The following is a 26,154-nucleotide window of genomic DNA, read 5'->3' on the forward strand; positions in this document are numbered from 1 at the left end:
GAACCTTTTCAGATTTTGATGGAATACATAAGCTTAATCCACCTACTCTACCTTGAGTTCAGAAAAAACGTCTGAAAAGCTAGAATCAAAGAATATATTCACAGAAACATCTGAAAACCTGCACACAGTTGGCTTAATTTTAACGTATAACGAAGATATAGACCATAAAATAGTTATTGAGGAAAGAGGAATTTCATTATGCAAAGCATAAGGTACCAATGTAAAAAGCCCTCGTAACAATTAGGAAGAACTTCATATTTGTGGATAAAATAAGCATATTCAAGAAGCAGCATACAAACAATTATCTTCTTGAATCAGAGGATCGGGATACCAATGTTCAACATTCAACTGTTCACAGAAACAAAAATAGTATAAAAATGGTTTCAGTATAGTAGGTTTCAGCTTCAGCATTATCAAAGCTCCAAATATATGCTTTGTCGTCATTACCGCACAGAATTTACAAAATTTTCATACGTATATAGCTCAACCTGCACACAGTTGGCCTAATTCTAACATAACATATACCCAGTTATCTGCTAAATAATCGCAGTATAACCGGTTGTTATGTGCAGCAGCAGTAACACTCTATGTACAGTACCAATTTTTACTGTAAAAAATAAAGGGAAAAGAAAATTAAGTTGCAAATGAGTAAAGAATGTTGAGCTAATCTTGGGCTGGAAGACTATCTTTGCTCCTCCTTGCGCTTCTCTTGCGTTGGAACACCATTTAGCTCCTCCTTCTGCTTCTCTGACTTTGTAACAGATATATCATGAACTTTGACGCCACAAAGTTTGCAAGGATTGGAAGATCTGTTAGAACACCAATGATCTGGGACAGTCAGGAAGTGAGTGTCCATGAACTTCCTAAACCTTTTCTTATATTCTTGCGGTGAGATAATGGTTGGTGAGGAATTCTTGGGAACAACAAGAGATGACTTCACCCATGTTTCAAATTGCTTATCCCAAGTGTATTGTCTTAGATAATCTATGATCCCACATATCAGCTCTCGGTGTTGCCTATCAACCCCCACCAGTAAAGAATAATCCATGACTCCTATATTCTGCCACAAAAGTAATAAGAAAGAATGATCAGAAACAAAAGGTATACCATTAGGCCCTACCCATCTAATCCCAAACTCTCACCAATGAAAAATAGCTTTAATTGAAAAAAGAAAAAAAGAAAACAAATATAAAAAAATAATAACGCTCTGTAGAACCAGCATAAATCATTTTAAATTTTCATTTCAATTTAGTTCAAAATCAGGTTAAGAGAGCAGAGTCTAGGTAACTTGATATAAAAGGATAAAAAAGAAAAAAAGAAAAGAAAAAAAATGGTAGATTTCATTGATTCTATCCCGCATTCATGGGGTGAGGTTAGAGGGTACAATCAGAATAAGATACTATCATCAGAACTTACTTTGAGAAATGTTGTATCATTCCAGACAGCTCGTTGTAGAAGTCTCTTAGCTTTCTGGCCAACATATAAAGGTGATGAATTCATGTCATTCACAAAATTCTGGTCCAATAGAACATCTCCTGCACCATCAGCAGTTGTGGTGAAACGAGCATGCAATGCACCCTTTAAATCGTACTGACGAGTAATGTTCCTGCCAAAAGAAAGATTTTCCTGAACCATGAGATCATGTTTTGTCTCTTTGCCGCTCTTTGGATTTCTAATAGTGACCTGCAAACATGGAAGCAAAGATTAAAAAATGTCCATGCATAAGGCAAATATAGATATAAAAAGTGAAAGCAAGGATGAAACCATGCAGAAACATATTCGTAAGAACCTGATAAATTCCCAGAATTTTCGCAAGGCAAGTCTGATTCCCAGAGTAAACAGATTCCTTCATGTGCTTAAAATACTCATTGGCAAACTTCATGAACGACTCAAATTCAGTCTTCTTAATTTCCTTGACAATAAGCCTCTCGTCAAGTGTTTTGGCAAAGACGGACTTGCTCTTCCCACCTTTGGCATCCCAAATCTTACAGCGACTAAGGGAAGCAATATAATCAAGTTCTGATGGGCAGCATCGATCCCGAAGATCGCGAAATTCAGTGGGATGTATAATAACTACCGAATATTTTCCCTTCATAGGATACTTTTCAATACCTAGAGTAACTTCGTTGTACACTCGCCCATAAGAAACAAGAGAATCCACTCGATTCAAGCTGTCAATGCTGGATAGATGAGATTCTGTGAAAGTCATACTTGATGAAGAATGAATAAAATCTGGATCATGAAAGCTGCTCAAAGGCCAAGGCTCAGATGTAGCACGTTTAAGAGAAGTAAATTCATCTCTAATTGATGCTGGAGGGGCGGAAATTTCCATTAAGGCCAATGCACAAGCGACGGAGCTTGAGATTTCACCATCAAAATCCGATACAATGAAGTCACCATCTCTGAGAGGCATGTGAATCCTGGTACCCTCATCAATAATTACTTGAGATACCGTAGGCAAGAAGTCAGGAGAGTGTAGCAGTTCAAATTTTGGCAAGTGACCGAATTTAGACGGGCGGCCTTCCAGAAGATCCTCCATGCATTCATCTCGAGTTTGTTTAAATGGATTCCACCATGGGGAGTCTAACTTCAGCTGAGAAGTTATTTTTTCAGATACCTCTCCATCAGCAGAGCAACTACTATCTTCCTTATCCGCATCAATGGATATGCTTCTATCTTCCGACAGATGGCTAGACAGTGAAACACTGTCCTGTTGAGTATGCTCATCAGAATGAAGATGGGAAGGAAGACTTGTGGTCCCATTAGACTCTTGAGACAATGATATACTAGAGAGTAAATCGCCTGAGGGTGGCATTTTAGTATTCTCCTCGACAATGGGCAAGCTTATCAAGTCTTGCTCTCCATGGTCTTCAAGGATTCCGCCCTTTAGAAATTCCTTATCTGAATGATTTTCTGTTTCTGCAACCATCTCAATTTGGACCTCTACATCACTATTCTCAGAAGTTCTGTCATCACCATGTGCAATAGCTTCATTCTCAATCTTTAAATCGGAATGGCCATCTTCAGTTCTCTGCACTCCAATTTTTTCAGCACCTCCAATGTTTGACCCAGTTTGTCTTTCCACCACCTCAGTAGCAGTTTCCACTGTCCCGTCACTATGCTCTTTTTCAGAATCCACAAGTGCTTGCAAATCATCATCAGCAATCTTTAGTAACATTTCACCCTCTGTTCCAGATCTGTGCTTTTCCAACAGCATTTGCTTTTGTGCTGTTTCTGCAGCTGCCTTAGACCCTTCAGTTACTTCTCCAAGGAAGCCATCCTCCTTCAAACTCAGTTGCCTCTTGCCAGTAACAGTAGACTGGGGAAAGTCACGGGAAGAAGAAAGTAGTGACTGCAATCGCCGGTCCCAAATACATGCTTCAAGCATAATTTCCCATCGAAGTCGGTTCATGCTCAGAAGTTTATGGACAGAGTCATGTGAATCTTCATTCTTATTTTTAAAGTTCTCCTGTTTTTTCACAATAATACAACCATAATAATAAGCTAACCATTTTAGTTTGGGTCTTTGATATGCAGTGATGCACTACATCCAAGTCCCTTGACATGAGCGAGTGCATAATTACTTTGGTATTCATTTAAGTTAATTTTGAGACAGTAGATCAAGGCTAACACTGACTGGGATAACAGAATAGAAAAAAGCAGATGAAATAATGATGAAGAAGAAGAAGAATGATTCCCAATATCCACTCAAGCAATGAGCACAGATCAAGAACTCAGGATACATGAAAGATCACATGCATGAAAAAGAAAACTTACTTCAAATTCAGATTTTTCCAACTTCAACATGTCTACAATGTCAGTAAACCCTTTTGAATATCCATTAATAACCAGATTCCAGCCAGAAAAGCGAGATTCAATTTTTTTCAAGTATTTTTCAAGTTCATTAAAAAGTAATAACCCTGAAGTGTAGACCTGCAAGGAATAGAGGGAAGGATACTAATTAAATCATACAGAAGAAACAATTTGGCACCTTTCTTTCATACAGAATCTTAAAAAATAAAGGACATACCGTCCCTATATCGGATCGGAGCCAATCTCTGTCAATTGAACTATTGAACTCCAACTTGTGGGCTGGCACGGAAACGGAATATATTGCAGCAAGAGAGTACTGAAACATAGCAACCATAGAACCCAGACTGCAAGTTGTGTAATAAATCAGAAGGTCATACAGAACAGTGAATGATCGTATTTACAGTCGAAACAGAAACAATGACATTTTATTATACTTTTTGAACTAAGTTACAAGCCAGATAATTACATTTCCAACCATTAGAAAGAGCTTTTCTAAGAGTTCAGGGTTGAAAAAGTGTTTCCTTCATGCGAACAGTAAACTAATTAAAACAAGGATAAAGTGCATCACCGGCTCACCGCCATTAGAAAGAGTTCTGAGTTCTGAGTTCTGAGTTGAAATAGGATTTTGTTTCTAAAATGTAATTAAAAGGGCTCTATCTTAGTAGCTAATACGCTAAAACTAAACAAGAGTGTGCAATAGGGAAAATAAGTAAGCAAAAATGAAGCATATTGGACAGAATTTATACCCAAAAAAGTAGAGGAAGTCCTTTTGAAAGGAATGCCCGCAACTAGCAAGCCTATTAAATGAAGAATGACTTGAAAAGCTGAGCTCCAAAAATTTGCCAAATGACAAGCAACGTGCAGCATCAGAGATCAATACTCTTTTGGTTGCCTTCTCTTTATCAGGTTCACATTTACTACAACGACTCCACATCCAAAGTTTCCCTTCGGGTTGTCTAGGCAAATGCTTATCACCAAGTTGTTTGACTCGTATAGTGAGCTGCTTGCTGTGATGAGCATAATAGTAGTAATGAGCTTCAGGACCTTGACTGCATGTCTCACAATTAAGACCCTACACATCCAATAGATTCAGTAAGGCTCGCATTCAAAATATATAAATACACATTCAAATACAACACACCCAACTTTATGGAAATAAACGGATTTAGAATCAGACTACACTGCATCAGTGAAACATATCACCAGTAATTTAGAATTTTACGCAATTCTCTCATTAATTCACTATGAAATCACACGAGCCATTCACATATCACTCTGTTAAAACTAGTACAGAAGGATTTACTTATAGTTCTATAGATCACCCAATCAAAGTATCAAACATTTAGAAACCAACCACAAAAATCTGAGCAACCACAGGTTTAAGAAAAAACAAAGCTGCACATTCAACAAAGGATAGTTACTAAAACAGTCCAGCAGAATGGATATAACCTGATTGAAAAGATTATCCCGTAAGAACTTCCCAAGGGGAACATCAAAATTCCTGTAAAATTTGATTTGAGAAAAATGGCTTTGCTCGCAAATAGTCCCTTTTATAGCATTTCGTCTAGACATCAAAACCAAGATACTCTCAGAATCCAAAACACTGCTGATTTCATCCTTTGCAGTAATGCTCTCTTCACCATCATCTACAGGTCCCTTTGCTTCACCCTCAGCCATAGAGGAAGTGGACACTGGTTGGGAATCATTATAAATGGAATTGTCTTCTTTGTCCATGTTGTTTGCCTCTATGTCAGCTTGCTCGGCAGGATCTTCAGTGGGTGACACAGAAATTGAGACTGCAGGTTGAGCTTCAAGTTCCCTCCCATTCAAGTCCATGTAAGTAGACATGTGTTCATAAGTAGCCGGGGAGACAGTTGAAAGTATCTCTGGTGCATTTGAGAATGATATTGATGCAACAGAGAGTTTGGGAGAAGCAATCTCAGCATCTTTGGCAGTGAACTCCTTGACGTGAAAAGACTCTCCCTCTTGAAGCTCATTGGAAGCCAGAATATCATGGGTAGGGGGGTCTCGCTCATAAGAAGATGCCTGATCATCACCAATGGAGATGGGGACTTGTACTCCATCTGCCGGAGAATCACCTAGATTAGGCTTCTCACTAGGCGGAATACTGGACTTTTCAGAGACAACAGAAGTGGACTGTTCATTGGTTGATGAGATATCAGCAGCTTTTCCAGAGGCAATGGTGGAGAACATAGATTTCTGATCCAAAAGAAAGGAGGTTTCCAGGAGGAAATGATAAGCCATTACAACAGCACACTGTACAACACACTTGATCTTCTTCAACTCCTCAGCATGAGAACCCTTTAGCAGAATCTGTGCCATTAAAATTCAAGTCATTTATTTATTATTCTAAACAATAGTCATATCAACCCTCAACAGTATTCATCCTGCTCCCATTGAAAGCATCAGTACTTTATTTGAAGATAGTCCTAATGGATAAGCTCTCTACGACACCAGAATAATTAGGAAAACTAGACACTACATAAAGAATGGCACTGCATAATCAGGCCCCTTCAATCCAACCATGGTATTAAATTCTTAATTTTGGTGCTTAAAGTTATAAAATCAATGCAATAACGTTTTCATTGCTTGACAAGAAAATGCAAATTATGCATTGTGTAACTAAATCTCCAGATATTAAATAAGAGCACGACCCACAAACAGTCACTGCATACCATTTCCTCATTTCTATAGCATAATCTGCATTAGCTTTCCACATAAAAAAAAAATAGAAGAAACTGATCCAGCATAAGAAAGCAAACCTAGTAGGACTGAGGATACCACTTGCAAATTGCAACAATACTAATCAAATAAAAGTGACACAAGCTATAAAAAATAAGGTGGGATAAACCTCAACTGAAGATATTACAGGATGCAAAGCCTAGATGGTTTGGCTGCATCAAAATTAGGTGGGCTTCCAGACAGCTATAATGTTTAGAAAGAACATACCATGGCATTGCAAATAAAAAAAGGTAGAACAAACAAACAGGAAGTAGGTGAGCAAGCAAATATTTATCAACCAAAAGTTCACCATGTACAAGATCTTAACAGAGATTTATGTTGCAAAAACCAAATTGAAGGCCCTGTATTTATCATACATGACAACATCATCTTCAGCCCAAGGGCCCCAAGTTACTTTTCATAAAATTTCTCTATTGAGAAAAATTGACGTCATAACGTGATAAGCAAGAGCATGATATAACTTTTAAATTATCATAAAATTTGGGGATAGAATTTAACTAGATATAATTTCTATAGAAAATTGTGGTAAGAGAAAATGCAAGTAATGCTCATTTTTCATTACCAAAAAGTTTGTGAGGTCTAACTACTAGTTCAAATCTTATAAAAAGATATAATTACCAGAGTTTGTTATCTTTCACTATTTATTTCAATGTTCACGTGTTCGATAGCTGGTAGCGACAACATTTACTTTTTTAATCAAGGGTTGGCGTGGTAATGAAGCCTTTAGATGAGGAGTGTGCCACGTGGGATAGCTTTCTTAACAATGCGTTTTAATGTATTAGCATAGAAGTATAGATTGAGTAAAAGGAAGTCACAAGCCATTGTCCATGGTAATTAAACACCATCCTAAATCATTTATTTTTCTTAATAATATCCATCCCCACTCAATAACTTACTCTACAAGTGGAATTAGATGGTAATGGCAACTGCGAAGAAAATGAGATATCTGGGACAGACAAGCATTACCATGGGCATGTAATTACACCATTAATCCATTACCATCAATCCATCAATAGCATCTATCCAAAATGTTGTGAGTGTCTAAAATGTGCCTTCAAAACTAGGTGCAACATTTAATTTTTTTGTAATTTACTTTATTTCAAATGATTTCTGCCTATATTTCAGTGCAGTTAGGAACAATTTAATTGTTTATCTTGTATGTTAAAATTTCTATTTACTTTTAAGCCTTTCTATTCATTATCCTATCTCAAAGCAGTATTGTTTGAGGGTCTCTCATCATCAGCCTTTATCCTTGTCTCAAGTAACTATGCATATGTCAACATCTAGACCTTTCTCATCATCCACATTTACCACGGGACCCTGTACAAAGGGGCAAATCTAGACCTTTATTTGGTAGAAAATAAAAATAAAAATAAATTATAAAAAAATAAATCTCCAGTAGCTCCTAAATGAGCAGTTTATCCTGTGACCTAGAAGATTATACACCTACTCGTGTATTTCAGTAGGCCAAGCTAAGGAGTTCACTCATTCCCCTGTTTTAGTAATTTGCATAGGCAGTGAAAAGACTTCTACAAATAACTTTACAAGAGCAGATATTAAAATTGGACTTACTGTGCAACCAAGACGTGTTGGACTTCCCACCACAAACATCAAAGTCTTAGACGGATTTTTTACACCTTCAGCAACAATAGTATGCTCCTCCACAAATTTCTCAAAATAAAGTTCAGTGCAATGTTTTAGCTCCTGATTAAATGATGAATCACAGGATAAGATGGGTGAATTAATACAACGAGCAATCCTTTCCAAGCGATCAAGCTTCATATCAAGGACCAGGGTGACTCCCATTTGAAGGATCTTCTCCATGACAGCACGAGAAGCAGATTTCTCCACCAAAATAACATTTGGTTGACATGCTTGCAAATTCTGCATAAGTTCACCCCAGTTGACTTCATCCTATCAAAGGAACTTACTCCAATCAGAACAAGCAGCAAATTTTTAATGAAAATGACAAGAAAGAAATTTAGTCTCTCAATCAACAATTTACCTCAGACATCATTGAGCTAAATGATGACAGCCCAGATGAAACAGATGATGGACCCAGCATTCCTTGTATTAGTAACAATCTAGGATTTGTGTACTTGGTAATCATGTGTTTGTGAGCAGCATGCTTCTTAAAAACCAAGCCTTTAATTAATTGACTGCAAAACATATGTACACATAAATTTTCATTAAGACAGAAGCAAAAAACTTCATTACAAAACTAATACCTAGCTAAAATCTCAGTACACTGATGGATTTCTTAAATCACAGAAAAATTTACTAAGAAAAACTATGAAGTATGTTGGAAATAAAACTTGCTGTCATCTAGAGACTTCTTAAACATTAAAGAAACCACCCAATTAAGTAAATCTGCTTGTGAGAAATGGAAATCAGTGAAGAAAACATAGTTTACTAGTGTCAGCAATCTAAGATCTCCTGAAACCACAAAATTCCTCGTCAACTGATTAACTGATGCAAAAGGTGCATATAGAAAGCTCAATATAAACCAGAAAAAAAAAAAAAAAAAAAAAAAAAAAAGGAGACCTTTCTTTTGGAGATCCAGCAGCAACACATTTGATCTTCACATATCCAAATGGATCCATAGCTTTACCCTCAGTTACACCAGGCTCCACAAATTTAGCAGCTTGCCATGCCAAATCTGTAACAATATCCACCCAGTTTTCATCCTTGTCATCACAGATTTCTACACCAAGTTTACTAAGTAGCTGGCTCACCAAGTCCTTGAACTTCTCATTCTTTACATTTTCCCTGGCCAACTCAATCTCCTTCAATCTGGGATTTCCCCACTCTGAGCTATCGGCATTAGCATTCTCTTCAACATCAAAACCCACGCTATTTGCAATGTCATCATTTGCGTTCTCAGCTTCTGGTGGATCCCAAATCTCATCTCGTTCATAAAAGCTAGGAGCTGCTTCATCAAAAGACTCATCACTGCTTGTACCACCTTCACTATTTGTAATGTGACTGTCCAAGATTTCAAGCATCAAACCATTTTTTTCCTCCTCGTGATTTTCCTTAACATCATGTAACCGCTCAGGAGCTTGATACAACCTGTATCTGGGATCCTCAAAACCACTCTCAGATCCATGGCCATCTTCTCTAGTATGTCTAGCAAAATTAAATAAGAAACAAGAAGTCATGCATCTAGCATACAGAAACTTAGGAAAAGTGTAAACCCTATGTAGAATATCATTGTCATCTGTAATCTAGAACAAACAATATTATCATAGTTACATTCACAGTCCAGGAAATACAAAGTTACAGACATACCCATCACTATATGGGTTGACATCCACAGAGTACTCACCTGAAATTCAAAAGGCAGCCATGAGATCATACAAAATCATACCAAACTCATCATTGAAATGCACAAGTACAGCATCTTACTACTATTTGAAGCTAAACTTTCAGAGCTCGCCAGTGATTTAGGTGGACCGAATAAGGGCGCTTCAAGAGTACTTGAAGCATCCTTCTGTACAATTCCGTGTTCAGGATTAACAGCATGTGATATAGAGGAAACTACTTGCTCTTCCCCGGTAAGACCCGACAATTCTTGATTATCATTTGGTTCCATTTGTTCATTTGACTCGGAACTAAACTGACACATCTACAACATTTAGTCCAAGTCAAGAAACTCGTCTGCTGCCAAACTAGATGAACACAAGACATTCATTCAGTTGACTACATCATCCAAAAAAAACTTATAATGTAATATGCACAAACATCAACAGATTCCAATCTCAAATACCAAAATTCAGTCCATTTGTTGGTAGTTTAACAGTTCTTTTTCATCATCCCCCTTCTCAAGCATCAGATCAAAATTCGCCGAAAGTCAACGATTAAGACTAATACAATCAATTAACTCATGAAACTACCCATATTGATCAATATAAACTGCATAATCAATCAAAAGAAACCCAGAATTGATCAAAATACACCCATATAATAACCGAAAAATCAGTCAAAATATACCCACCAAATATACACCCAAAAATCAAATTAGATGCAACCATTTCAATTTTCACAACACCCCCACAAATCAAACTACTGAAATTTCAAGATTCAAGTATCAATTACTCCGTATACTCACAATTCAAATACACCCATAATTCAAATACTCCGTATATTCACAATTGACAATTCCACAAGCTACTCTAAACAAGATTTCAACTATGATTATAGTTTGAAGAAAAAATAAAAAAGATTGATCACCAGAATTTAAGTTCGAGAGGATTCATTTACACGCCATTAATGAAATCACGCAAAGTAAATGAAAAGCAAAAAAAAAAAAAAAAGACAAACATACTAGCAATTCACAGAAACCAATGAAATTGATACTATAAAAAATTGAGTTGAATGATAATTGAAGCAACTGACCTTACAAGTAACCAAATTAATGCAAAGTTAAGCAAATTTCACTGGAAATTGAAGTCGTAAAACAGTCAACAGAGTTCAAATCAATAAATTCTGATTGTGCCCCAGAAAAATTCTCAAGGAATTATTGAGAATCAGAAGCAAATAACCCGTGAAGAAACGCAAGGACTTCTTCAGGAGGAGAGAGAAAAAGTGTAAGAGAGAGAAAGAAGGAGGAGAGAGAAAGTGAGAGGAAATGTTGAAGAGGAAGAAGAATAGAAACGAGGAGAAGAAAGAAAGTGTCAATATAAAGGTGGGTCCACACTCTTCTCCGTCACTACAACTACATTTTAATACGAGTCGTATAATGTATTAATGTTGGTCGCATTTTAATTTATTACGGAGTATTAAATTAAATTACATAAATCAAATATTCCACCGCTAATCATATTAAAATAAATTAATTATAATAATAATGATGATGAAAATGTCCCATCAAAAAAAATCATACCCCTTGATGAAAATGGTTTTTTTTTTTTTTTTTTTGACAGCTGAGATGAAAATGGTATACATAATCTTGGAATAGAAAAAAATTAATGATTGTTGAAAAAGATTATTTTTCCTAATTTTACAATTAATTTGAGATAATGAAAGAGTTTGTTATATATATCCGGCATACCGTATACTCATGAGTATTTTGTTCTCATTTTGATGATTGTTTTTTTATTTAATCATTAAATGAAGAGCGCACAAACACTAACTTTAGGTTAGCCAGGTGTACCGGGTGTATATAACAAATTCTATAATAGACAAACTGATTTTTTCATTAGAAACTTGACCTTTGAATTAAGAGTACACTGAACATCGCTTGTCAATATGTCGCCAAATTTGAAAGATTATAGAAAAGTGACTTTCGTTTAGTGGCTATTAATATACTTGTATCTCATGTGTTTATCCTTTCTAATTATTGTTTGTAATAAATTATGTGTGTGTTTATTTTTATATTATGTCAAAAGATTGATTATTGTAGTTATGAGATCATGTCTAATCCATTAAGTTAGGGTCTGTTCACATTTATTGAATTGAGCTGAAATGAATATTTTATGAGAGAAGGAAATTAGGAACTGAACTGATTGGAACTGAACTGATTAGAGCTAAACTGAACTGAAATTAAGCTTAAGTGAACAAGCCCTTAGTGACATTGGTACATAAAGTTATAGGTTATTATCTAATCCATTGCTTGTATATATGATAGAATTTGATCAATGTTATTGTTTATTACGATGTATTTTATACATGAATTTTTTTTTTTTGAAAATTACGAATATTTTTAGACAAGCACAATTATAGGATACATCATAAGAGTCAAAATAATGATGGAAAATTTCCTTAAAAAGTCCTACAAATTAAGATATGACCAACAATTGTGAATTTACTTTTTAAAAATCTTCACCCCAAAGTATATACTGTACTATTTTGTCTATTTAGAGGTCCAATAGTTGAGATGTATTATTGTTTTCCAATTTCCCTTTAAAAAACATGCATTTAGGCTTTTTGCACTTTTAGTTGTTTTACGTATTATTTAAGGTGGAGAGTATCAAATGTATCATTATAATGTTTAAGATTCTGGTCTCATTATCTCAGATGAGATCTGCTGGTGTATGTGTTGTGGGGCATGTGATGTTCATATATTATTACTATGTACTTCTACGTATACACTTTTTTGATAAATAAAAATCATTTTAAGTTCCAATGAATTAGATTACAAATTACATATATTTAAAAACAAAAAAAATAAAAAAGAAAATTTAGACTTGTTTTATACACACTTTTAATTTTAATTTGTATAGTCTAAATATGGGGTTTGATTAAGAACAAAAAGAAATACGGAGTACGAAAACTACTCCGTAATAGAACGATGGAGCGATGAAACTGTTATATACGAATGCGTAGTAATTATGAAAAAGAAATTTCATTTAAATTTTTTAAAAAGTTGTTGAACTGTAATTTTATTTTATTTTATTTTGTTTTCTAATGGGAGAAATACACAATTGTTGGAACTTGGTAAAGAGTTGTGGTTGACTTTGATGTACAAAATTGATGTTTACTTATGTTTTACTGTACGGCGCAAGGTATTCACATTTATTTCTTCTGCCCCACAAAGGTTTTTCTTTTTTCTTTTTTTTTTCTTTTCTTTTTTTTTTTCATGACTTGTGTTATTGTGTAGAAAACTAGGGTTAGGTATTGGCGCATAGCACCTATATGTTTTAGAAATATATAGGATGATAAAATGTACCACTACAGCCTAATAAGTGATAAGTGGTAGGTATTTTAGAAGAAAATAATCAACGACATAAGATAGCAAAATGTACCACCACATGTATAATAGTACAGAAAAAGTACTATTAATACACTTAATACCTTAATGGTACATTATAATACACAAAAATGTACCACTGTAGAAAAATATCAAACGAAAAAATATAATAAAAATCCCATACTGCCCTCCTATATGCATGCTAAACATATAGGTGCTATGCGCCTAGATGCACTCGAGAACTAGAGAGTATCGGAGTATGTGAAACATGTAATTTTCTCTATGCAAATCCAACTCCTATTGGCAATGACTAATTTTAACAATAGCTAATCTGAGACGATTAAATCATTGGTTTGGTACTTGTAAGACTTGGCCTATTAATATATGAAAGAGTTTGGCGACCTAGTTAGTTCTTACAAGAATTGACATGTATTTTTAATCTCTACACTACTTTAAGTTCTATATATCAAGTATATTGAATGTGGTATAAAGGCATATGAACAAATTCATTGGGCAAACTCCTCGGTGTGGTACAATTGACAAAATAAAAATCAAATCATTCAATAACGTTCTAAAATTAGAAATAAGATGAAAACATATCCAATTGATGCAAACCGACCATGAGAAAATCAATTAATAAAGTTAGTTATACTTAATTCAAAGCATTAAATCCCATGTTCCATATATTTTTCGACCAAGCTAAGGTTATTAATATATGTATTACGTGATAGACTTCATTGAGTTTATGATCATGATGTGCAAACTAAACATTTAATGTCATAATCACACCCACTTCATATCAAAATACGAATTTGATGTATGTTCGCCCATAGTTTGGTTACCAATTACCAAAGTGTGGATGTGATGAGATTCATTTATCGCCTAAATAGACCAAAATTTCCCTTGGATCAAAATCTCAGGCTAACTACGGAGTAGTACATTTACAATTTTACTCTACTTGCTACAAATTGGTTGTATGAAGTACCAATTGGTTTTAAAGTGGTCAATACAATAATTTAACAAAATTTATCTTTAATTGCAATGGTAACAAGCTAGTACTATATTTTTCTTATAATAGTCCTATAAATACATAAAGGGTTACTCCAACATAGTCAATGAATTTGGGATGCTTAAAAATACGAAATACTTCAATTTTGTATTTAAATAATTTCAAAACATATTTAGATACAAGTATTTGTGTTCTCCACCATATAGTTGCGTTATTGCGTACAAGTTCAAGTATAAGCAAGATGTAATTCTCATTTCAATGTTTCTTCCAAAATCTTTGACTCAAAAAATATAAATATTACAGTACTTTAATACTGAAAAATAATCAACAAATATTAAAATACAATTATTTTGAGAAGCCAATGATTTGGGCACCAACAAATATGGAGTTCCAGCTGGCTACTCGTACATGAACACAGATAAGCAACATTATTAAAAAAAAATCCTAAGAAAATGTAGTAACATGATTAATATAATTAATATCCTACGTGTCCGAATATTAGTGGAGAATTACAATCCTTGTTTGCACCAAAAGTCACACATTGGTCCATCAATCATTTGTGATTATGTTAAGGAAGCCTAAGGTGTCCTTGAACTAATCATTTAATCAATCCCATGGTTATGGTTTTCTTAAATGTCATTTCATTAACAATTTGAAGTTCCTACGATTTTGGATTCTTGATGGTCTAAGTGATGTAAGAACTTCAGAAGATACAACACCCTATCTAAACATCACCTAAAAATCGACACCCAAATGTAACTTGAAAATTCATCTTTAATTTCAATGTTGATACACTGAAAACCAATAAAAAAAAAAAAATTAAAAAAAAAGGAAGGATGTACGTTATGTCTTACTTATTTGGATTATAAAAATAATGTATGATTGTGTAGTCCAAAAAAAAAAAAAAATAGCAAATTTTTTAAAATATATTTAATCATGTTCGTTGATCTGATGTACTTGATATAGAGGGTTTACTTGTTTGAAGATGTATTGTCAATCATTTTATATAGACATCGATCCTTAGGTTTAGATGAACATTGAGCACATCTTTGTTATTCGTGTATGTAGCTCATCTTTGTTGTAATACAAAATTAGATGCAAGTAAAGAAAAAACAACTAATTACTTGTAAGATATATAAGTAATATCTCAATTAATATTCTTCAAAAAATAAAAAGACTTCAATTAATACGATAGAAAGTAATTTATCTTCTTACTCTACACTTTATTTACTTTAACAAATTTTATATTACCCTGGTGCACCCATGGCTAGGTTTTTATATTACCCTGGAGAAATAATTTTAGAAACTTCATAACAAATGGAAAAAATTAGAAAAATAAATTCCTTACTTAAATTGTTAAACACATTATTATCACTATTAATAAGAGATAATTCAAGCGTGTAAATCGCACGTCATCTTTCACAATTAGATTTAAGTGTGTGATTGATGGCTCCTTTAATTTGGTCATTAAGGATTTACAACATTATTGAGACTCTTAGCTTAAAATAAAAATTTATGATCATTAAAAGCTACTCCGCATTTAAGTATCATCATACCACACACTTGTTTCAAAATTCATTGAAAATATTTGGTTAGATAACTGACCATCAAATTATTGAGGGGTATAATTGACAATTAACAAATTCAAAGATAACAAACATTAAAAAAAAAATTTATTATTATTTTTTTTTCACATATTTAGTACTCCATAAATAGATTGATGAAAAGTAACACATAGGGCCTGTTCTCATTGACTGAATTCAGCTGAACTGAACTGAACTGAACTCAGCTGAACTGAACTGAACTCAGCTGAATAGAATTGAACTCAGCTGAATTGAACTGAATATTTTATAAGAGAAGGAAATTAGGAACTGATCTGAGTTGAACTGAACTGAACTGAACTGAGCTGAACTGAATTGAACTGAACTAAATTGAACTGAATTTCAACGTAAGAGAACAGATCCATAGACTGATAGACATATATATGGTTCAAGTGTTCAACTACTAAATTAGTGGCAATGTGGCATCAATAAATTGTTACATTATACTGTATAAAATTGTAAAACATCGTTATGATCTTCCGTAAAGACAAGTTAGATTAATCGTATGATCGTATCACTCTCATTATAATAAGAAAACTAACAAGAATTTCATGAAATAAAATCTGCAAGTGGGCAAGCATAATTCGGAGTAGTTTGTTTAATGGGTTTAAGAAAGTTCGAGGAAGTCGAGGAAAGTAGTACTCACTATTTGTTTACTTTTTCATAAAGAGATTTTGTCAAACCCATTATTCCAATATCTCTTACTAAAAGTCAACTATTGTCAGTTACTATTTATATACCAACAATCCATCAAACATACATCCATCACATGTTCATACATACATCCAAGATTGGTGGTCGGCCGGCTGCGGTACCTTAAAAACTAACGAGGAGATTTACTCATAACAGTCATAGGGCCTGTTCTTTTCAGTTTAAATTCAGTTCAGTTCAATTTAATTCCTAATTTCCTCCTCTTATAAATATTTTGTTCAGTTCAGTTTAGTAAATCAGAATAGACCTTTAATGTATGTACCTTACATTGTTTAAGTATAAAATTTAAAAGATAGAAATTTCATAATGTTGTGAAATTAATGTGTATATTTTTAACTATTATAAAATACGGAGTCTGTTTCAAAAAAAAAAAAAATACGGAGTAACCATTATATAACATTGCGTATAAAAAAAATGAAATGACCTGAAAATATTTCCGTATTTTTGATAAATGATTACGAAGGCAAGAAGTACATTGTAACCGTGCATATGATTATTTTCCAATTGTGGTGGAACCTAAAAACGTGGTATCCAAATCATCTTATCATCTAAATTAGGTAAAATTCTCCAATGTTATAAATCAATGTTTGAAAAACACAAAATAGTTATCCTAATAGTGCAAGTCACTTTCTAAACCCATGAGTTTGTGAATTTTCATACCGGCCACTTTTGATTTTTCATTTTATCCTTTTTTTTTTTCCAAAAATTCTATCTCTTGTCTCTTTCATAATCTATAGTTCCCTGTAACTTTAATTAATTTCTTTCAATTGATGTAAATTTGTGTTGAAAGCTAAGAACAAACAAAGAAAATGCCCTTTGAATTAAGTTAAGAATATTCCGTTGTTTGGAAGAGAAGACTCCACTTTGTTCAATTTCTTGCAATAATTTATGCTAAATACGGAGTATTCACATTATTAAAGGCATAACTACTATCTCTCTCTTACTGTATTATTTTACTTTGAGTAATATGAAGTAAGTAACTAGATCAAGTTTGAAATAATACGTGTGACAACTTTAATATGTGTGACAACTCATATAGCGTTGAAAAACATTAATTTTTAAGTGATAATAAATAAAATGTATTTTAGGCATGAACTGGTTAAATTTTTCCAGAGTTGATTTGTAAAATAGAGATTTTACTCAAGTATGTTGAAATAAACATTAAGACGTGTTATCATATCTACTTTTCAATAACCGTTATAAAGCACTACCACATTACTTTGATAACTACTGCTCCGTAATACGTACTCACTAAGACTATTTTTGCTTGACACTAATTTCTTGACGAATAGTGTTAATTATAGTAACAGATAAGTTTGTACTTGAAGATTGAAAATGTCGGTTGTAGACTTGTAGGAAGAACTCAAGGTGATGAATTAAAGGAATTTACTCCATATATAGTTGCTAATCGATCTATAACTATTAAAATGTCAATAATATAAATGTGGTACTCATCAAAAGCATGGTAAGATTTGTTTGTCCTTCATGGAGCATGCATATCAATAATCAAAGATTGGTATACGTCGTATACCACATAATAAAATCTATTAATTTAGTTTTAAAAAACACATTTAGAAAAATACAAGAAAGAAGTGGCACAAGCATGAAATTAAATGAAATTATAAGATAATGTTTCAAGGTCAATTATAAATTATATGTGCTGTTTCTAGCCACTAAAATAGACATGTACGGAAAATATACTTATATTATTGAATCATGCTATATATCCAATGTCTATAACCTTTATCAAATAAAAATAATATCCATGCAATGAGGCAATAGTTGTTATCTTATTCAGTTGACATTTTATATATAACCTTACAAAATAAGGTATATAGCGTATATAATATTTGATGTCACGTCGTTATTTTGATAATAATTTCATTCTCAAGGTCTTTACATAAAAACATTTTGATTATTAATCATTTTTGCTATATGCCAAATTTTACTATCCCTTTCAGTGTTGCCGGATTAGGGAATATGGTGTGCATTGTTCCAAAAAGAAAAGGTTTATATACTTTTTCTAAATTTAATTAATTATGCTCGAGTACACACTTACTGCATACGAAGTATATAATATAAATTGTATGTTATACCGTTTAGGAATAGGAGTTCAGTCCTTAAGTTGCATAATATAGATGTAAAATTCTTGTTTTAATCAAAAATATTTTGGCTAAAGATTTATTCAAATATGTGAATTAAGGGTCTGTTCATATTTATTGAACTGAGATGAATAGAGCTGAAATGAATATTTTATGAGAAAAAAAAATTAAGAGCTGAACTGAACTGATTGGAGCTCAACTCAGCTGAACTGAACTGTTATTAAGATGAAGTAAACATGCCCTAAGAAAATTCACTTTTGAAGCTGAGATTTAATAAGTTGTTTTGATATATACTTTTTTTTTTGACGAGGTTTTGATATATACTTCAATGTAGGGGTTTACATACAAATACTTATAAGCGATGGGGAGACCCCTTTACCCCTCCCTCCTTAATTCTAGCAAGTTTTAAGGGCATTTCTTGCCTTGTATTAAGCTTGTCAGTTTGCTTCAATTCACACCTTTATTACCTAGTCAATCATGCCAGTCAACTTCCCTATCTTCCTTCATGTTATATTGAAGCAATTAAACTTCTCAACAATACATACAATCGATATAAAATAAAATATAATTAACAAGTGTATAAGCATAGATTTGAAACAATTGAATCATTCAGATTACTTGATTCAAAACCGAACCACATATGGTATACCTGACCAGAAAAAACCGAATTGTATCTGATTACTGACTCTAAATTAAGGCAACTTAAAGAGCCTATTCTGTACAACCAAGGTCATTTGTTCTTTTAAGCAACAACTGACTCATTTATTTAATAATTATTGCTCATTTAATAATTAAATGAGCAATAATTATTTAATAAATGAGCAATAAATTTCTGTCATTAAATGAACAAACGACCCGGGTCTATAGTATAGAGTACACCCGAGTGTATACAACAAATTCTAGCCGACTCAAATCCGAACCAAATGTGGCATTATTGACCTGACCTAAGTCCTAAACCCATTGAGTGAGGCACTTCATCAATCTTTGGGCCTTGACTCTTGAGGCACTTGATCAATCACTGAAACCAGAAACATTTTTCCCGGGAAATTAACAACCCTCATTCTGTCTCTCACAGTCTCACTGTAACACCCACAAACAATATTCCAGAAGTTTCTTCTTCTCAAAACTGTTAAGCTGAAAGCATAACCCAATAAATCACTCTGTAATCTACTAACGCCAGTACTAAATTCATCACAACAATCTCAAACCAAAACCCTAAAATCAAGTTCAAAATCCAAATGGATTTCTGGAAAATGCAGGAAACCCAGATTGTGGATATGAAGGGATTCGACGATAATGGTGTCGACGAAGTAACAGGGGAAAAACAGAGGATTCCATTCTTTGGGTCAATGTCAAAGAACAAGGAGACTACTTGGGTCATCTCATTGTTCGTTTTTGTTCATCTTGTTGTGTTTTTTTGTACGATGATTGTCAACAATTGCTTGAGTAACTCGCATGGAGATTGTGCTTTGATGTTCTTTCAGCCTCTTCATGAGAATCCTCTTCTTGGTCCTTCTTCTTCTGCGTTAGTCTCTCTCACTTTGAATTATTTACGTTTTTTTTTTTTTTTTTTTTGGGATGATATTTATGTGATTTTCTTCAAAATAATGTTTGTATGAACTTGTGATTTGTTGAATTGAACTGGGTTTAGCTGTTTTCTATTTGATTTCTTGAATATGTAGTTGGAATTTCTTGAATTGAACTGGGGTTGAATTATCTGCTTTATGTTATGTAATTCATACGAAGATGCTTTAAATTAGGGGTTGGATTTTTGTGGGTTGATTTTGAGGAATTAGAAAATTGCATAATTTTGGGCTGAAGTCAATAGTACATTAGTATATACTACATTTGATGTGTCAATTGAAATGGGATGTGATTATTGCTTACATGAATCAATCAGATTGAAATAATGCTTACCTAGTCAATCAGATTATACATGTGTATCTTGGATTATAAAGCAATTGTTGAACTTTGAATTGGATTGGAATTTGCACTTTAATTCTTAAAATCAAGTGATCTTTCAATGGCAAACTATTAGGTTATGACTTCTTTTGAGTAGTAAAGTGTGGAGCAACAATGTATATCAATGTATCACATATACAAACATAAGTTTACAGAGATGTGCTGTAATGAAATGGCTACAGGTTGGATAGGATGGGAGCGCTTCGTAGAAAACATTTGACAAACATCCATGGAGTATGGCGCCTCTTCACCTCCCCTTTGCTTCATGCTGGTGTATTTCACCTTTTCATCAGCCTCTCCAGTGCTATCTACATAGGGATTAATCTGGAACAGAAATATGGACCATGTAAAACTTCTTTTTTTCCTATTTAGTATTCCCTAAATGTTCTGGAAATCAGATATGTTCATGCTCTTGGTATCTTATCTGCAGCAAGGACCGGGATCATCTACATATTGTCGGTCATCACTGGTAGTTTGATGGCCACACTCTTTGTCCAAAATAGACCTGATGTTTCCTCTTCAGCTGCTCTATTTGGCTTGATCGGTGCTTCCTTTTCTGGGCTTATTCGAGACTGGAAATCATTCAGCAATAAGGTTCCTTTATGCATTATTCTCCTGCTTGATTGATGTGTTGCTTCTGTATCAAAGTTGCTGAACTGCTTGCATTTGTGTGCAGTTTCAGGCTGTGATGGCACTGCTCTTGGTCTTTGCAGTGAACTTTGCTCTTGGGATGCTACCCTTTGTCGATAACTTCTCAAACATTGCAGGATTTGAGGCAGGATCCCTTCTTGGTTATGTCCTGTTTTTCTCTCCGCAACTTAGGAAGCCAGCTTTACATAAAGGTTTATTTGATTATGGTGTGAAGAAGTCTGTGGCATTGAAGGATAAGTTGGACAGACCAACGTTAAGGATTGTCTGTCTTCTTCTTTTTTTCCTCATGTGAGTTCTTCTCTCACTGGTAACAAACCAAATACTTAAAATATTCGATCTAACCTGAGGTTTGGATTCCACGTGCAGGGTGGCTGGCCTCATTGCAGCAGCTCTCAGCAGCATTGATATCAACAAATACTGCAGTTGGTGCCACTACGTTGATTGTGTGCCTTCAAAAATGTGGATTTGTGATATCAAAACTTCATCCTGTAAGGTAATGTTCAACTAACAGGAAGTTGAATGATATAGGTACTTCTTAACTAATTTCGTATGCTAACATTCTCAGTTCCAGTACCAAATGACATGCATAATGTTTTTATTCAGAGTAATAACTTGGAAATTGTTCAAAAATTTGATTGAAACAATGATTTGATATGCTATTTAGACTATTTTATAGATGATTTGCACAGAACCATCTCTTCACACTGCTAATGCTGCTTTATGATATGATCCTGATTTCAGACTACTGAACTGAGGGGGCAGACAGTTTTAAGGTGCTTGCGAAGTGACAAACTCAAGATCTTGCCTTATACGGGCATCTCAGCTACAAGATTGGAGGAATTGTGCAGTATGATTTGCTCTTAGTACAGACTTGGAGATTGCTTGTGCTGTTCCGATACATTCTGCAGTTTTGATTGTATATCAAGTGTGATAGGCTATTGTACCTCATTGTTAGTATACAAAACTACAAGTTAAATACTGTATCAATGTATGTCATATCCTGTAAATCAGTAGAAACAGCAACAAGCATATGTAGTGAAATTGGATTTTTGAGGAAAATGAATTGAAATTTTGCTGTACAGAATTGTATATTCTCAAGAAAAATTGTCACAAGTTCAAGAAGGCAATAAAATTCAAACTCAAATGAAGCCTGCTGATAGATACTAACATATTACATACTATTGGTAGCTTATTAGCTAACTACTTATATATACTACAATAACTGTGCAACAAAGCAGAAGAAGATGCAACCTTCATCTTTTCTCTTCAAGAATTCAAGTACATAACAAACTTATTAATAAATTGCTAATTAACTAATAATCGTCCCAGCTAATATGCCGTTTCAACAATTCTTGATCGATCTTTGTTTCTCTTGTCCTAGATTGATCATCTTGACGTACCATCAACAAGCAACTATTTTACAAGACATACTCTTCACCCCTCTAAAACCTTTAGGCTTCCCTTTTTGCTTTCTTTGGGTCGTAGGTTGTGTAGGAAGATCATTCAAACCAATCAAACATGTTTTCCTTCTTACATTTTGGCAATTCTTGTACCCTTCTTGCAACTTCCGTTTCGTATTTTCCAACTTCTTGCAATATGACGATTCATCCAACTGATCCAAGGAAGGTTTAGGTGGTGATGATGACAAAGGTTATTTTAGATTTTGTTGTAGTACTTTTAACTCTTTTCCTTTGCCATAACCATGCTGCGGTAATTCTTGATCAAGAACTCTCTTTACCCCTTTCGCACCCAACTTATCGAGCAAAACTTTCATCTCCTTCCCTTTTCCATGACGACATTGAAGAGTTGGCGGTAAAGAAACCGAGGAGGGCGAATTGTCTTCAAGAACACCATCTACAATTGTCTTCTTCTCATCCAAACTAACGACTTCAGTAATCATTTGCTCCATTGGAACACTAGTGATAACATCCCATGTGTCTTCTAAATTATCAAACTTTTTAGAGGCCTCTTCCCACAAAGCAACTACATCCATATTTTCTTCCATGTTTATTTCACGTAAAAGGAATTTCTCTCCAAGATTTCTTAGTGAATGATAACGATTTTTTTTTTTGAATGATAGTGAATGATAATGAATAAACAAAAGGATATAAAAGGTTGACCTAATAGTAGTATTTATAACAAACAAAAGGAAATACAAAGGTTAACCTAATGGTAGTATTTATAACAAACAAAAGGAAATAAAAAGTTGTCCTAATGCTAGTATTTCGTACAAGATTTTTTATGGATTAGATTTTATTACAAAATCAGATCACACGCTAGATTGTAGGATATAGAATTTATTTAAAAAAATGTGGATTACAAATATAACATGGAACGAAAACCTTGTTAAGATTATAGGTTAAGTAATTAGATCACAAAACAATCGTCTAAATTAGAGACATTAACTTCTATAAAGATTAAATAAGTTCTAATGCACTTGTAAACCATTGAGCGCTCGTGGCCTAATGGATAAGGCATTTGACTTCTAATCAAAGGATTGTGGGTTCGAGTCCCACCGAGCGTGTTTTTATTTTTTATTTTTTATTTTTTATTTTTAATTAAAAAAATAATACTTTTGTATAGATAATAGTTGATTAGTTTCTCTAATTTACTTCTTTCAAAAAAAAAAGTTTCTCTAAGTTACTTGTTTTGCAAGTAAAATTCAACAAGATACATACTTGTATTTGCCAAATAAAGATATCAAAAAAAAAAAAAAATCAAAGAAAAGCCAAAGTATAGAGATTTACTTCAGATTTCCCTACCTTATAAAAAGTAAAAAATTACTCTTATGAATAGTGTAATGCCAATTATACCCTTTAAAATGTGTATTTACATATATACCCTCATTAATATGTATAAGTTTTTTTAATGAATAGTGTTTTGATAATTATACCCTCTAAAATATTTAATTATGTACTTTTTTGCTCTCATGCATTAATGTTAGTTGTATTGGACATTGATACCCATAAACATAGTTGTTTACATATTTTAATTCTGCCAACAACTAAATTTGTGATTTTAAAACAAGCCGAAAGAGCTTCTAGATATGACTAGCTATGCGCGCGCATCGTGCGCGATAACTGCCCTAGTGTAGCTAAAATTTCAAAAGGATGTGGTTCATGGGAAAACTCAAAAATCATACGGAGTACCTTACACCAAAAAAGGTATCCAATAAGGTGGGTTTTACTGTTTTAGGGCATGTTCACATTACTAAACTGAACTTATTGGAGCTGAACTGAACTGAGCTGAGCTGAAATGAATTGAAAATAAACGTATAAAAACATGCCCTTAGTCCATAAACAGTCAAATACTAACACAACAACGAATAAGTACATATTAAAACCAAAGACTTACCTTGTTAGTTCCTCTCAAAAGCTTAATTATGTCTAAATGTCCTTATCGATATAGATTATTTTCTTTCTCAACTAAAATCTTACATTATTATACTCAAAAAATTCATACGAAAAAACAATTTCCATCTAAATTAGAGACACATAATTTACTTTCATATACTCTTTGTTTGTAAATTATATCAATATGCGCTCGTGGCCTAATGGATAAGGCATTTGACTTCTAATCAAAGGATTGTGGGTTCGAGTCCCACCGAGCGTGTTTCAAATTAAATAATTTTTTTTGTTTTTGGGCCCAATACAACTAAAACGATATCCAAAAGGCCTAAAATACAGCCCTTTTCAATAAATGCTGAATTTATGAAGTAGAAGGAATGTTTGATTATTCTGTAACACTTGGAATAATTTATTTCTTCTACTGTTAATATAAATAAGAGGAGATTGTATTATAAAATTGAATGTGACCTATTAATATGGAGTTTTAGACCACTCTCCTAGTCTACTGTAGGCGGTTGCTCTTTGACAGATAGTTTTGGTCCATTTCCAGCCCATTTTCTGTTATCATTTAATTTGATGACATCTTATTCACTCACTCCTTTAGCTGGAAACATTTATGATTTCGAACATAAATATGCAACACTTACGTAGTTACGTTAAACAACTACCTTGATAGTTACTGACACTGTTAGTTTTGTCGAACAAACCCTTAAACTTAGATTTTAAATGTTGTAGGTCAAAGGTGATACAAATCATACAATATACACAATCACTTCTTTTTTTTTTTTTCTTTTTATATAAGAGATATGTATGGCATATTGACATGGATATCATTTGTGAAGAAGTATATATTAATGTAAATTGTAATGCTCCTAATCATGATTAGAATCATCTTTATCCAATTAACAATCTACTAAATCCAAAAAAAATAGTTGAATTAATACCCACAAATTCGTCACCACACAAAAATAATTCCATTAAAGATTAATGAGGATTGACACATCAAAAGCCTAGAGTAATAATAATATTCCTAATATTATTGAGCAAAGTTAGGAAAATCAACATTAATATAAAGGGTATTCCCTCTTTTTAAGGGAAAGAATTAAGGGGGCTAAAAGGCAAGTCTAAGGGTCTAGTGGAATAGAATCCTTTTAATTAATAAGAAAGTGGGCTTTTTTAGTTTAGTTTTTGGGTAAGTAAGTAAGTTGGTTGAACCAAAAAGTGAAAGCGAAACCCCTGACTCCTGACTCTCATCATTATCATCAAATTTTCTGGTTCAAGCACTCTTCCTATATAAATGAATTTTAGGCCCTATAAAATGGACCCCATTTTAGAATTTATGTTAAATTGACCTTATTCTAATCTCTATTTATCATACTATACTATACTTTTAATTTTTTTTTTTTGTAAGAAAATGTATATCAATGATCATGAATCATGATTAAATAGGTTGCTAGTATATCTAGACTAGACTCCACTCTTGACTAACTAGTAGCTTCTTTGA

The 26,154-nt window shown here is 33.4% G+C and overlaps 2 protein-coding genes and 2 non-coding genes across 7 annotated transcripts; 3 read left to right on the forward strand and 1 right to left on the reverse strand.

The window, feature by feature from the left end:
• Window positions 1-268: 268 nt before the first annotated feature.
• On the reverse strand, window positions 269-11,202 carry LOC145614325 (putative 1-phosphatidylinositol-3-phosphate 5-kinase FAB1D). 4 transcript variants are annotated; one of them, XM_081669364.1, is made up of 14 exons: window positions 10,975-11,202; window positions 9,985-10,247; window positions 9,868-9,904; window positions 9,587-9,705; window positions 9,121-9,505; window positions 8,582-8,735; window positions 8,149-8,490; window positions 5,263-6,147; window positions 4,560-4,885; window positions 4,031-4,157; window positions 3,778-3,933; window positions 1,790-3,469; window positions 1,417-1,683; window positions 269-1,060 (listed from the first exon to the last, which is right to left on the reverse strand). In XM_081669364.1, exons 2-14 carry the CDS (start codon window positions 10,202-10,204, stop codon window positions 683-685), a joined length of 5,076 nt encoding a protein of 1,691 aa, XP_081525490.1. In that variant the 5' UTR covers window positions 10,205-10,247; window positions 10,975-11,202; the 3' UTR covers window positions 269-682. The 4 variants fall into 4 exon arrangements, with proteins under 4 accessions (XP_081525490.1, XP_081525489.1, XP_081525488.1 ...); XM_081669363.1 differs by having other exon boundaries at window positions 9,121-9,705; window positions 9,985-10,204; XM_081669362.1 differs by having other exon boundaries at window positions 9,121-9,705.
• An 8,519-nt stretch (window positions 11,203-19,721) lies between these two features.
• LOC145615497 (inactive RHOMBOID-like protein 8) lies at window positions 19,722-22,417 on the forward strand. Its single transcript, XM_081670574.1, has 6 exons — window positions 19,722-20,215; window positions 20,835-20,998; window positions 21,083-21,246; window positions 21,329-21,591; window positions 21,670-21,796; window positions 22,045-22,417. Exons 1-6 carry the CDS (start codon window positions 19,929-19,931, stop codon window positions 22,165-22,167), a joined length of 1,128 nt encoding a protein of 375 aa, XP_081526700.1. The 5' UTR covers window positions 19,722-19,928; the 3' UTR covers window positions 22,168-22,417.
• A 1,337-nt stretch (window positions 22,418-23,754) lies between these two features.
• TRNAR-UCU (transfer RNA arginine (anticodon UCU)) lies at window positions 23,755-23,827 on the forward strand. Its single transcript has one exon. It is a non-coding gene; the product is annotated as a tRNA-Arg (tRNA).
• A 1,015-nt stretch (window positions 23,828-24,842) lies between these two features.
• Window positions 24,843-24,915, forward strand: TRNAR-UCU (transfer RNA arginine (anticodon UCU)). Its single transcript has one exon. It is a non-coding gene; the product is annotated as a tRNA-Arg (tRNA).
• The last annotated feature ends 1,239 nt before the right edge of the window (window positions 24,916-26,154 follow it).

The sequence above is a fragment of the Chenopodium album genome, chromosome 25, assembly GCF_948465745.1.
Source record: "Chenopodium album chromosome 25, dcCheAlbu1.1, whole genome shotgun sequence".
NCBI lineage: Eukaryota > Viridiplantae > Streptophyta > Magnoliopsida > Caryophyllales > Amaranthaceae > Chenopodium > Chenopodium album.